Source organism: Sceloporus occidentalis, unplaced genomic scaffold (assembly GCF_023333645.1).
Source record: "Sceloporus occidentalis isolate IW3139 unplaced genomic scaffold, rSceOcc1.0.p SCAF_4, whole genome shotgun sequence".
NCBI classification, from domain to species: Eukaryota; Metazoa; Chordata; class Lepidosauria; order Squamata; family Phrynosomatidae; genus Sceloporus; species Sceloporus occidentalis.
This window is the reverse complement of record NW_028316984.1, coordinates 90,424,029-90,435,779: the sequence shown is the minus strand read 5'-3', so window position 1 is coordinate 90,435,779 and position 11,751 is coordinate 90,424,029. Positions and strand designations below refer to the sequence as shown.

General features: G+C 36.1%; 1 protein-coding gene across 2 annotated transcripts in view; it reads right to left on the bottom strand.

Annotated features, from left to right (window-relative positions):
- Positions 1-1,437: 1,437 nt before the first annotated feature.
- The window catches only part of KMT5B (lysine methyltransferase 5B), a 46,063-nt gene continuing 35,749 nt past the window's right edge, over positions 1,438-11,751 (bottom strand). For both annotated transcript variants that reach the window (XM_089520850.1, XM_089520849.1), the window contains exons 4-10: positions 10,866-11,031; positions 9,084-9,193; positions 8,417-8,583; positions 7,741-7,760; positions 7,486-7,622; positions 5,788-5,984; positions 1,438-4,072 (exon numbers count right to left, since the gene is read on the bottom strand). In XM_089520850.1, the coding sequence (XP_089376976.1) occupies positions 2,592-4,072; positions 5,788-5,984; positions 7,486-7,622; positions 7,741-7,760; positions 8,417-8,583; positions 9,084-9,193; positions 10,866-11,031 (2,278 nt within the window). In that variant the 3' untranslated portion in view covers positions 1,438-2,591. The remainder of the gene's footprint in view (positions 4,073-5,787; positions 5,985-7,485; positions 7,623-7,740; positions 7,761-8,416; positions 8,584-9,083; positions 9,194-10,865; positions 11,032-11,751) is intronic.

Sequence of the window (11,751 nt, the reverse complement as noted above, 5' to 3'; positions counted from 1 at the left end):
ATAATTCAATGTTTGCCACATCAGCAAGGAGGAAGGGGAGCTTTCAAGATGTAGCTCTATGACAGAGTTAATGCTTGTGCTTCACAAGAATCTACTGTGCAGTTTTAATAGTTCCCCAGATCAGGCTTAAGCACAGCCTGAATGTTTGTGTAGCTGTCTCCACCTAACTAATAACTTCCTTTGCAATAGTTTTCAAACAGGAGCTGTGTTAGTCTATTATCGCATAAAGGGAGAAAGCACGGGGGGGGGGGGGGAGGAATGTGGCCGCACATTTAAGACTAACTGGTTTTTATTTTAACATGAGCTTTTGTGGTTATAAACCCACTTCTTTGGCTGAAGTTCAGAGTGATATTAAAAGCCTCAGGTTATAAAGCATGTCTACAGAGCTGTGGGAGTGGGACAGAACTTAATAGGATCGAGAAAGAAGAAAATTACGTGCCTTGCTCTAAATTTTTAAAGGGCTGAGCAAGGTGATACAGGTCTTTCCAATAAATTTCAAAATAAATTTGAAATATCTGTATCCCCTCACCCTGTCCTTTGAAAATCTAGGGCAAGGGACAAGATTTTCTTCCTTCTGGATTCTAGTACATTCTACCACAACCCCACAACTGTATAAATATGCTTTATACCTGAGGCCTTAATACCACTCAGTGCATCTGAAAAAATGGGTTTATGGGCCATCATATTCCTTCTTTTCCCTCCCCTCCCCTCCCTTCTTTTCTTTTGCAATCTTCATGTACTGCCAAGACTGGGTCCTTATGTCACTTGGCGGTATGAAAGCTATAGCTTGACTCCTTTGAACACAGTTGGGGATAACATAAGAAGACCTATAACAAACATGGCAGAAAAGCCCAGGTTGTGATTTCTCACTAGTATGAGAAGGAGCAAATAGGCATGGAAAGAAAGCCATGGACAGAATTGTCAAGTGTTCAGAAGTGCTGATTAACAGCCTCTGATACTTTTCTCCAGTCCAGCAGTTATTTGTGAATAAAGGAGATTTAATAGAAGAACATGATTTCCTTGTTCACAAGAGCTCCTTTTTTCCACATCAACAGATAGCCCCAACTGAGCACACACAGATCCATGGAATGGGAACACCTGCTTGTAAACAGACATCCACTATTATGTGGACTTGAAAGCTGTAAGTGTAAATGTTCTGAGGAATTCTGTTCTGTATTCTAAGATTCTTGTGCAAAATTCTATGCACAGAATTGCAAAATAAGAACAGACCTGCTTATATACCTAACTAAAACCATTTGAGATGTGTGTTCAAATAAAAGGTTAATTTATAGTCTTAATTATTTTTCACCAATTATTTTGCACTCTAGCTAAAAAAAATGATGCTTCCTTAAAAAAAAGTGCACATAGAAATTCCTGAAATCTCAAAATGCAAACTAAATAAGTTTTTAAAAAGTCCACTGGTCAAGAGTTTAAAACTAGGTTTATAATATCCTATTTATTGGCATGAATGTATTTCTAAACTTAAAAACCCTTCTGGTAAGTTATCAATTTTTATGACAAAATTTCTCACAACACACAAATATTTACAACATATACATTTTTTTCAGTCCTTTACACTGGATCTCAAAAGACAAAACATTTTTATAGATTACCACAGAACAAAAGCTGTGACTTAAGGTTTTCCTTTAAATTTCATAAAACTATCATAAGTTAAAGTGAATAGGTTGCTTTAAATTCCTTGTAGCGTTTTACAAGTGCAACAGAAAACTATGAAGATCCAATTAGGATAGCTGTAGTTCATTGGATAAATGTTGCCCGTTGTAATCACGTTGTTTCACAGCAAGTTCTTGAAAAAATAAGCACCAATCATTCTTGCAAAGAACAATTTTATCTAAAAGTATCGAAAAAGTATTAAATACAAGGTGTTTTAATTTACATAACAAGAAATAAATACACCATATCCAAACTTGTATTCTGCATACTGCTACCCTTGTACATATAATGTACTAGAAGTCAGCAAACTGTCAACACCTTTTTTTAAGAAATCAATTTGACTTCAAACCAACGGTTTGCTACTATAACAAAGGCCACAAACAGTACGTCTGGGGACAGCATACAGTGTTAAAACTGACAAACTTCAAGGGGGAAAACCATCTAGCAAATAAACCAAAAAGCTGTAGTTCATTGCTGGTGATATTAACATACTAGAAAACCTTAACAGGTTGCTACTATGATTTTTTTAGATTGTTTAGTCAGATATATGAGCAAAATAATGCTCCCATAGATTAAAAATTATTGTGTAGCCACATTATTGTGATTTAATTATCTTGCATGGAAAAAAATCTGATGGCGTTTTTGTAATTTTGCTTGAGCCTTTATTTTACAATAGAGCATTTTCTCTAACTCAGAATTGCACATAAGAAGGCTATTAAAAAGTACAATAAAAATCTGCACAAATGACTTAAGGAGTCAGTATGCTGTACACTATCTACAATATTATGTTAATATAAGTGAATAAACAATAAAGAAGTGCTTCCGCTAACATTTTCAGCAAGTTCATCAGTTGAGGAATAATTGACTGGAATTCTTATTTTTTAATGGACATCCTATTCAGTTTAAGACCTGTAAGCTTATGCATTGAGCCTTAAAGACTGATCTTCTCTTCTCCTGGAAGAAATATCAATGTCTATTGAATCTTTGCCAACTATAAGCCTTAATCGCTTAGCTGGAGGAAGAGGAATAAAATCATCTTCAAAATCATCCTCATAGTCATCCTCCTCCTCCTCCTCCTCCTCTTCTTCTGCAGATGAAGAGTCATCTACAGTTTCTTCTTCATACTGGCTATAATCATCCACTTCCACTCGTGACTCCAACAGAGACAGAGATTCACTACAACACACCCCATTCTCATGGAGGTCACCAGAGTATGTTCCCCTGTTTTCTTCTTCTCGTTTTAGCTGTATTTTTAATTTTGTTGAACTACTACTTGATCCTGAGTTAAACCCATTATTAAGCTTTGCTACATATAAATTATTGTCTTTTTCATGGTCTTTACTTAGTTTGATGCTTATTTTTGAAGAATTCATTCCATCATTTTCTTGGTCATTTGTTTTGCTGTTGCTATCATGTCGCCTCCGCAAAGTCAGTTTGGGAATCCCAGAGCTGTTTTCAAGAATTAGTTGTGCATCATACCTAGTAATTCGCCTTTTCTTTTTGCTTTTTGCAGTTCTAAAGCGATTCTTTACTTTAAAAGTGTCTGAAGTTACAATAGAACAGCCACCAGCCACAGGTATGCAGTCTTTATATCCAATGGCTGGATCCATAACATTGTTCATTTCTCCTAGGTCAGAATGTGAACTGATCAAATCTGGCATGGTGTCTTGGACAGGTAAGTTATGTACAGGTTCTGTTTCCTCCATTTTCATGGATGGCTTTGCTAATCTCCCTTGTCGGGATTTCTTTTTGGCCGCAACCCTGTCACTCTTCTGACACTTACCCTCTCCCTTATGTGACGTAACAAGAGCCTGCTCACTCTCCTGTAACACACAAGATTGCTGATCCAAGCTGTTAGTTCGCAGGCCAGTCAAATTGTTTTTATAGCTATTCAACATATTTGGTTCAAGCTTTAAGTCAGAGGTCTCCTTCAGATTCATTCGTGTTCTCATTGACCTCCTTGTTATATATGTACAGGGTGACACCTCCCCAGGCTCATGAGCACCTTTCACTGAACTTAGTTTGTATTCTCGTGCTGCATGCCTTGTTAAGCAGCCACTAGAGATGGCAACTTTCATTGGTCCCTCTGTTTCTTTCTCCTTCTTAATGGGCAAGTTTTTATACAGGACTATTTTAGGCTCTTTTAGAACCAGGTTTCCCATTTCGAGTTTTCTGGACGCATTTCTCTGCTCTGGCCTTTTGCACTGATTTCGCAACTTTATCTTTGAAAGTAAAGGCTTTGCAGGCTTCTTCAGTCTCTTTGGTACCCTGGAATTATTTAGATGAGTTAGTTTTGATGAGGTAGAATTTGATGAAGCTGGAATTCTTGAAATAGACTGCCTTGTTAATGATCTACTTTTGCTGTTCTTTTTAATACCAATAGAAGATTTGCGTGTAGCTGTAAGAATAAACAAAATAAAGTCAATATTTTCTAAAAAGTTATTATCTCTCCTGATTGCTACCAACTGGTATTAACATTTCACAAGAATATAAATAAATTTTCTCTTTGATGCAAAATGCATAAGTCATAAAGCACTGAAATATACAACTGTCAACAACAGGTAATTAAACATTATTTACTCAGGTCTTAAAATGATATGGTTAGTAGTACTGATAGTTAGGAATGCAAAATGAGTGAAACTATCGAGGGAGAGCTTCAGTGTATGTTTTCTATCTGCTTATTCCAAAGCCATTCCTGTCATTCAGGCACTTTCAAAAATAATTTCTGATCACATAACACTGGTATAGTCCTACCAACTACAGAAAGTACTGTACCAGTGTACATAGTGACAGACTAACCTCATGTAATCTGTTCAGCTTTCCTTAACCACTGACAAGAGGTGGTCTTCGGGATCTCCATTTTACCATACACTTATGCAAATTACTCTTTTTAATGCACTACAATTCCTTGGATATACCCCACATGGTCTGTGTTCTCTATCTGGATAAAATGCAAGAAGATCTGTCAGCTGAAGGAAAATTTATCCATTTATTTCTTATTTTAAAAAGTTGCCCATTTGTAAGTGAGACTTAATCAAGTCAATATTGCTTTAGCATGAGAGGAACTGTAAAATAATTCAGAGCTGGCAGCATGAAAGCAAACAAAATCTAATTTTATGATTCCCACATGATGACAGTTTATTTTCAGATAATAAAACCAAACTGACAATTTATCAAAGTAACAAGAATAAAGAATACAATTCCTGTAAACAATGAAAAATTTGCGGGAACTGGGCATGTTTTAGCATGGAGAACAGAAGACTAAGAGATGACATGATATTTATTTTTAAATATATGAAAGGATGTCATGCAGAAAATGGAGCAAGCTTGTTTTCTGCTACTCCATAGATTAGAACAGTAACCAAGGAATCCAAATTGTAAGAAAAGAGATTCCACTTAAACATTAGAAAGAACTCTTTTACTAGAAAGCTGTTCAACAATGGAATCAATTGCTTCAGACGGTGACAGATTCTCCTTCTTTGGATTTCTTTGAACAAAGATTGGATGGGCATCTTTTGAGGGTGCTTTAGTTGTGTATTTCTGCATGGCAGAGGGTTTGATCAGGTGCCCGTAGTGGTCCCTTCCAACACTTAATATTCTATGATTCTAAGATATTTACATTTCTAAAGGTAAAGGGTTCTTTCCTATATAACTTGCCATGTCAGAAATCATCTTATTTTAAACAAATTAAGAATTCAGTAATCTAAATCCAGTTGCCAGTCCCAACTAAGTAGGCTGACTGAATCAGCAGGGTTTATGTAACCATTGTCTTAACATTCAGCACTTGATTCAAACTGGAATTAGCCACTGGATTTAGGCCAAATACAGCCAGGAGAAAGCAGTTTTCAGAATGAAGAATTAGTCATTTTATTAATTTTAAGAGTTTGTAAAATGCGAGGTCCCTGTGTTCTAGATACTCTTATCAGTTGTCCTGTCAGCAAATTTTCTTTCCACTCTCAGAAGCCTTTTTGCAGATTCCATCCCAAGTCACAACTTCCTCAATGAAAAAACATCTAATGAAAAGAGCAATTTCTGTCTTATTTTAAGACAGTAAACATTACTGAGAATGTTTGGAGAAAACACATTTTGAAAATGTTATCTCTATTTTCTTACTTGCATTAACTTTTTCCTGAGTGGTATCTGCATCAGTGTTGGAGCTTACAGACTGGCTGTCTGAATTTTTGCTGCTGTCGCCTAACTTTTTAAGCCTGTTTAAACGTTTGTCTGTTTCTCTGAGTCCATATTTGCTATTGATCACAGGAGTAGGTGCAGGAAGTCCCACTCTTGATTTAAAAGCACCAGTTCCACGTCTACAAAAAAACAGAACAAACACACAAACAAAAAACCTTAATAACTCCAGCTATAGCAATAAGAGTATCTGATAAAAAGCAATCTGTATCCCAAGTCAATGCTGATTTGTTTACCTAAATTGAATTAATGCAAGTATTTCCACATTATTAGAATATTGTTATTACAGTGAAGTCAAAAGTACAGAGAATTCTCCTCTCTATATATATTTTCTGAATCTTTCCATTAAATACGTGTTTGTAAAGTGTAAGCTGCTTCAAGAAAACACTAATTTACTATATCAATTGCTATCAAGGACTGCTGAACACAAAATGGGAACCAATATTGTTATGTTATATATTGGTAAGCCTAAAACTAGAGGATATTAGTCACAAAGAACTAGCAATAAATTTCTTGTACTCTATCTTTGTACTTTTGTGACCTACGCAGAAAACATTCACTGTAATAAGCTTCTTCAGGATATAAATTTTCTTGAAGCTTGGTTGAGCCAAGTGATATCTTAAGGCCACAATCTCCCACCCTCAACTTCCCCCTTCCTAGATTGCCTCTTTTTGGTGGAGAAAAAAACCCCAAAAGTGATTTTTCCTTCTTCCTGGCAACTTTCAAGAGAGACAAACCATTTTTTAGGTAGTAGCCTCCCCTAACCCCATACTGTTTAATGTCTTTGCTTGGGTTGGTTTTTTTTGTTTTTTTTTTTTTGCCAAACCAAATGGCACCTGGAGGGTCCCAGAAGTATAAAACTCCCCCCGGACCTACCACAGTTGGCTATTTGTTTGACTGATGGTGAACTCATTGAAGTTAAGAAGTTTTCCATCTGGTTAGCCAAGTTGGGGACAAAAGATGGGAAGCAATCAATTCAATTATTTAGATTCTAAGTCTAAAACCAATAATTAATCCTATATAGAATGGGCCTAATAAATCAATGGGAACTTAATAAATCAATACTTAAGTAGTTTCACTGATTCAATATATCAGCTCTAGCTGGAAAGAACCACTGGAGTTAGGTATTTGTCTGAAATGAACAGAATGATAATGGATGCTTAGTTTCTTTTCCAGGTGCTACAAGAAAAGAATTTCTCTAACACTACCTACAGTTCTGCCCCATTCTACATGTGAAAGGTACCTCTCTAAGGAAAATAAAAACCTTAGAGGCTCTTCCTTTGATTTGGAATGCTCATTTTCCAGAGTTTGAAATCATCTAAACAGCCCACACACATAAAGGAGGCTCTCCTTTTCAGAAAGTTGCCCTGTATGAAAAACATGGACACACTTAAGTAGGACAGAAACATCACACTCCCTTTCCCCATTTACAGTACCCACATCAAGAATCCTTGCCAGTCATATGGCAAGGATGAAACAACTATTCTGAGGTAGAGAGTGTGTCTAAATTTCAAGGCACCTTTCAAATGCCGCTCTGATGCAAACAGACTTCAACTTTAAAAAAACCAGCTTTACTCTGAAACAGTACTATGTTTTTTAGTTTTATGTTTAAACAGACAATACCTTTCACATGTGTAGCATTCACAGAATTCATTGTTTTCTCCAAAAAACCCATCCCCATAGTAACAAGAAATTTCTTCTCCAGGTTCAATATCTCGCAGAGCTTTTACACAAGCTGTATCCCGGCCAGTTGACACAAACTATAGGAGACAAATCATTAACATGTACCTTTACTTATTTAATTGCACCAATGTAATGTAAAAATAAATAAATCAGTATATTGAAAAAAGCTGGTTCAGATATTATAAATACACCTACCTTACAGTTGGGTCTGCAATCTGAAAAAGGTCCAAAAGATAAAATCAATTAACTGCTGATAAGACCTGAAACATGAATAGTTATAGATACCTAAAGTAAGGGTTCATACAGATTTATCATCCACTCTTTATTTTAATAACGTATGTCCCACTTTTCTGAACAAAAATCCTTCCAAGGTAGCATACAAGAAAGGTAAGTATACGTTAATGATAACCACTACAATAAGGAGAATCTGTCCCAAAGGGCACATAATGATAAAATCCTTGTGGGAAAGGGAGGGACGGTCCAGACTGAAGAAGCGCTGAAGCAGCTGCTACCTGCCTGCTTCTCCCTCCTGCTATCTTGCTCACAGGGTGCCAATGACTCTGTACAAAGAAGAGAAAAGAGCAGCCGGTGCAGGGGGATAGGGAGAGTTTCTCTGTCTCTCTTCTCTGGAGTTCTTGCCACAGAGCAGCGGGTGGTAATGGAACAGGAGGGGATGGGGAAAGTCTTCCCATACCAAGGGCTAGGGAAACATAATGCATTATCCTAGCCTCTTTTGAAAGAACTGTAATGGTATTTTAGCTCATTCTAATTAAGCTTAAGGCCTAAATAAACTCCAAATTGAGAAATACATTAAAAATTATTCCTGAATACAACAGCCAGTCATGTTGCCTTTTCTTTATTTCTTGCTTACCATGGTTGATGAATGCAGCTGGTCCAAGCCACAGCTGAGCACAGTTTTTTCGTGTTGAGTACATGACACTAAAGTCATTCTCTCCGTGTCTGAGAAGCATGTTCTCTTCCAGCTCGGAGAGCTCAGCAATGCATCCTACTAGCAACTCTATTTTGTCATTACGTTTCCTAATAAATGAAGGAAGATATTATATAATTCAAGAACAATAAATGATTTTGTTTCACATAAAAATACTTTAAAATATGGTTGCACTTTGCCCCTCTCAATTTGTTAAATTTGTGCAACTGAGGTAGGGGGAGGCAAATGCTTCCTATTTTACCACAATGGATCAATGATGCTACTACAGCATTACAAAGAATAGGAAACTAGCTCATCTGTGTACTGGAATGTGGTTAAAAGAGCTGCAAATCAAAGGCTCCATGAACACATCATGTTCAGGCTGGGCAGAAATCCTTTGAAGTAAATAAAAAGTAGCACTGAATTAGACCCACTGAAAGAATGAAGTTGGTTAAATCAATGCTTATGCAAGTCCCACAAAGTCTATTGTTCCACTTTAATTCGAACTAACAATTGAATTTAGCCCAGTGGCTTCTAACAAGCATGGAAAATGCATTCAGACTGGAAGTAACATTTTTTTCACACAATATTTATGTCTTATAATACTTACCATTCTTTTGTTGCAACAATTTTGGCTCCATTTTGCTCTGATGAGTAGCGATTGCATGGCAATATTTCAAATCCACTATCAGTTGCAAACATTCGCAAATAAATAAATACCTGTAGCAGAAAGGAATGATCAAGTACAGCTGCTTAAAGTGAAGAACTTTTCTCAAAAGACTGCATCTAAATTTTCTGAATGAACACCACATACACACATGCTGATATGGAACAGCACATCAATCCTTCTTCTCAAATTTTCACTACAGTGATATATGTAGCTTAAATATGGATTTTACAAACTGATTAGTTTAATACACTCATCCCTCCACATTTGTGGCTTTGATTTTTGTGGATTTGATTATTCACAGATTTTATTAATATGTTCTCTCTAGGAATATCTAGGTTCTCCAGAGCAACTCTATGATCAACTTTAACTAAAAGTTGCATTGAAAGATCTAGAAATTCCTAGACAGAACACTCCACTAGGCATTTGTAGCTCCTCCAGCATAATCCTATGACCAATGTCTGGCAGATGTTGACCACAGAGTTGTACTGCAGGACCTAGAGATTCCTAGAGAGGTGTTCTATCAGGTAAAAACATAGTGCTTTTGTCATTTGCAGTTTTTCCACATTCATGGGATTCTATGCCCTTAACCCCAGTAAATGTGAAGGGACAAGTGTATTGTCTTTAATGACGCACTCTCATTCTTATGGTGAAAAAAAAAAGGGGGGGGGCATTCAATATACACTTTCTAGATATGTCATATATTCTACATCTTTTCCATATCATCCATAGATTATCCCATTCAGCAAAACATTATGGGTTTTCATGTGCAGAAACCATATTTTAAATGTCCAGAGTCTAAGTAATTTCAAACATCTAAGTAAATAGTTTCTCAGTTTTTAATACCTTTGCCTCTTCACATTTTGTTCTTTATAAAACGAAGAGAGCTAGTTTTTGAAATTATTAGTTCCTAATTTCTTAAATGTCTTACAGGTCTCCTAGGGAATGTAACAGTCCAAAATCTATTTTTAAATTATCTGCTTTTCAAAAGACCAGTTAATGTGGTGTCAAATTGGATTATTTTATAGTGCAGATGCAACCCCAGTTTCTAAGACTCTACTATCTTTCCTGGTGCACAATTACTCTGGAAAGATGAGATCACATATATAGAAAACTCCTCATAATTCTATAAGCCCATAATCATTTTTATGTTATTTTAAAATATTAAATACTTTGACTATACAGCTATAATTTCTTACAATATTTTCAGAGCTCCCTTTTTCATTCTCCAACTTTAGTTTCTGAGCCTTATATTCAAAAGCTTCCTTTCTCCCTACTTTCTATGTCACATTAGATATACCACTTATTGATAAGGTGGAATTTGTTTCCTTTAATGCATCAATTTAACATAATAAATATTTCATCTGGCTTTTTCTTCACTGTAGGCACAATGCCAGGAAGTGCTTAACCAATTATACAATTATACTACATCTTACTTCTATGGCAAGAAAGGTTAGCAACCACAAATGGTAGGTTAGTTTTTTTCAAAGTCTCTCATGCTTTTTTATTCTTTCCACTCCACCATATACCTTTTACAATGTCCCTAAGCCATGAATACTTCCCTTCTTTCCATTGATGAGTGCCAACAAGCCACTTTTAAAAAACCTTAAGCAGTAGAACCAAACGGCAAATTAAACTTTCTTTGAAACAAATGCATTTGATTAACAACTGTAATAGCCTGTAAACCAAACAGTCTGAAGTTGGATTAAGTATAAATACACCTACATGTTCCTTGAACAACCTTTCCTGCATTTTGTTCTTGTTAAGAAAATAGTGCCGGGCCCAGTCACCTGACGTCAAGGACTTGAAGGCTTTTTCCAAGTGCTCATCTTTTTTAAAACGCTCAATTACCTCCTTCAGTTCTTCCTGCCTTCCTTTGATTGGTCGAAACCTAAAAGACAAAAAAGGGGGTGTCAGTCTGATCAATTGGACTGTTTTATTTACTTTGTATATCAAGAACAACTGAATCTGGGAGATAGTGCTGGAAATTAAACACAGCAGGTTCTGTACAGCTCTGAACAAAAAAAAGAAATCAATAAAAAAGAAGCATGGCTCATTATACTGTATTGGTGCTCATTATTTACAGAGATATTAAGATATTTATTTAGGCATCACTATTAGACTCTACTAGAGAAGACCAATTAAATAAATGGAACTTACATAATTGTTGATTTATCACGTTACCATCAATTTAGTGAGTCTAATAACTTACTAAAGTGAGGACTAGTTGAGTCTAGTAACAGGATTTAGACTTTGGAATTATGTATTCCAAGTGGCATACCTGGGGACTGCTAACCATTGTTAAGTGTCGCATTAATGGAATTGCCAAGACCTTTTTCTTTTGAGATACCAGCCCTAAATAAGTAAAGCCACCTGTACAGTTGTGGAGCTTATGATGATTTTTGACAACTACTCAGACTAATAGGAGAGCACTTAATGTTCTCCTAATTTTGGGTTTCAAAGAAATAATGAAACAGCACATGTGACCCTCAGAATGAATGTCCTTAAAGGTATGTGCAACATCCACAAATCAATGTTTCCACGATCTGTGATCACCATGGATATAATCCTGTAATGAATCCAGAGTATCAGGCCAAAAAACAGGGGGAGG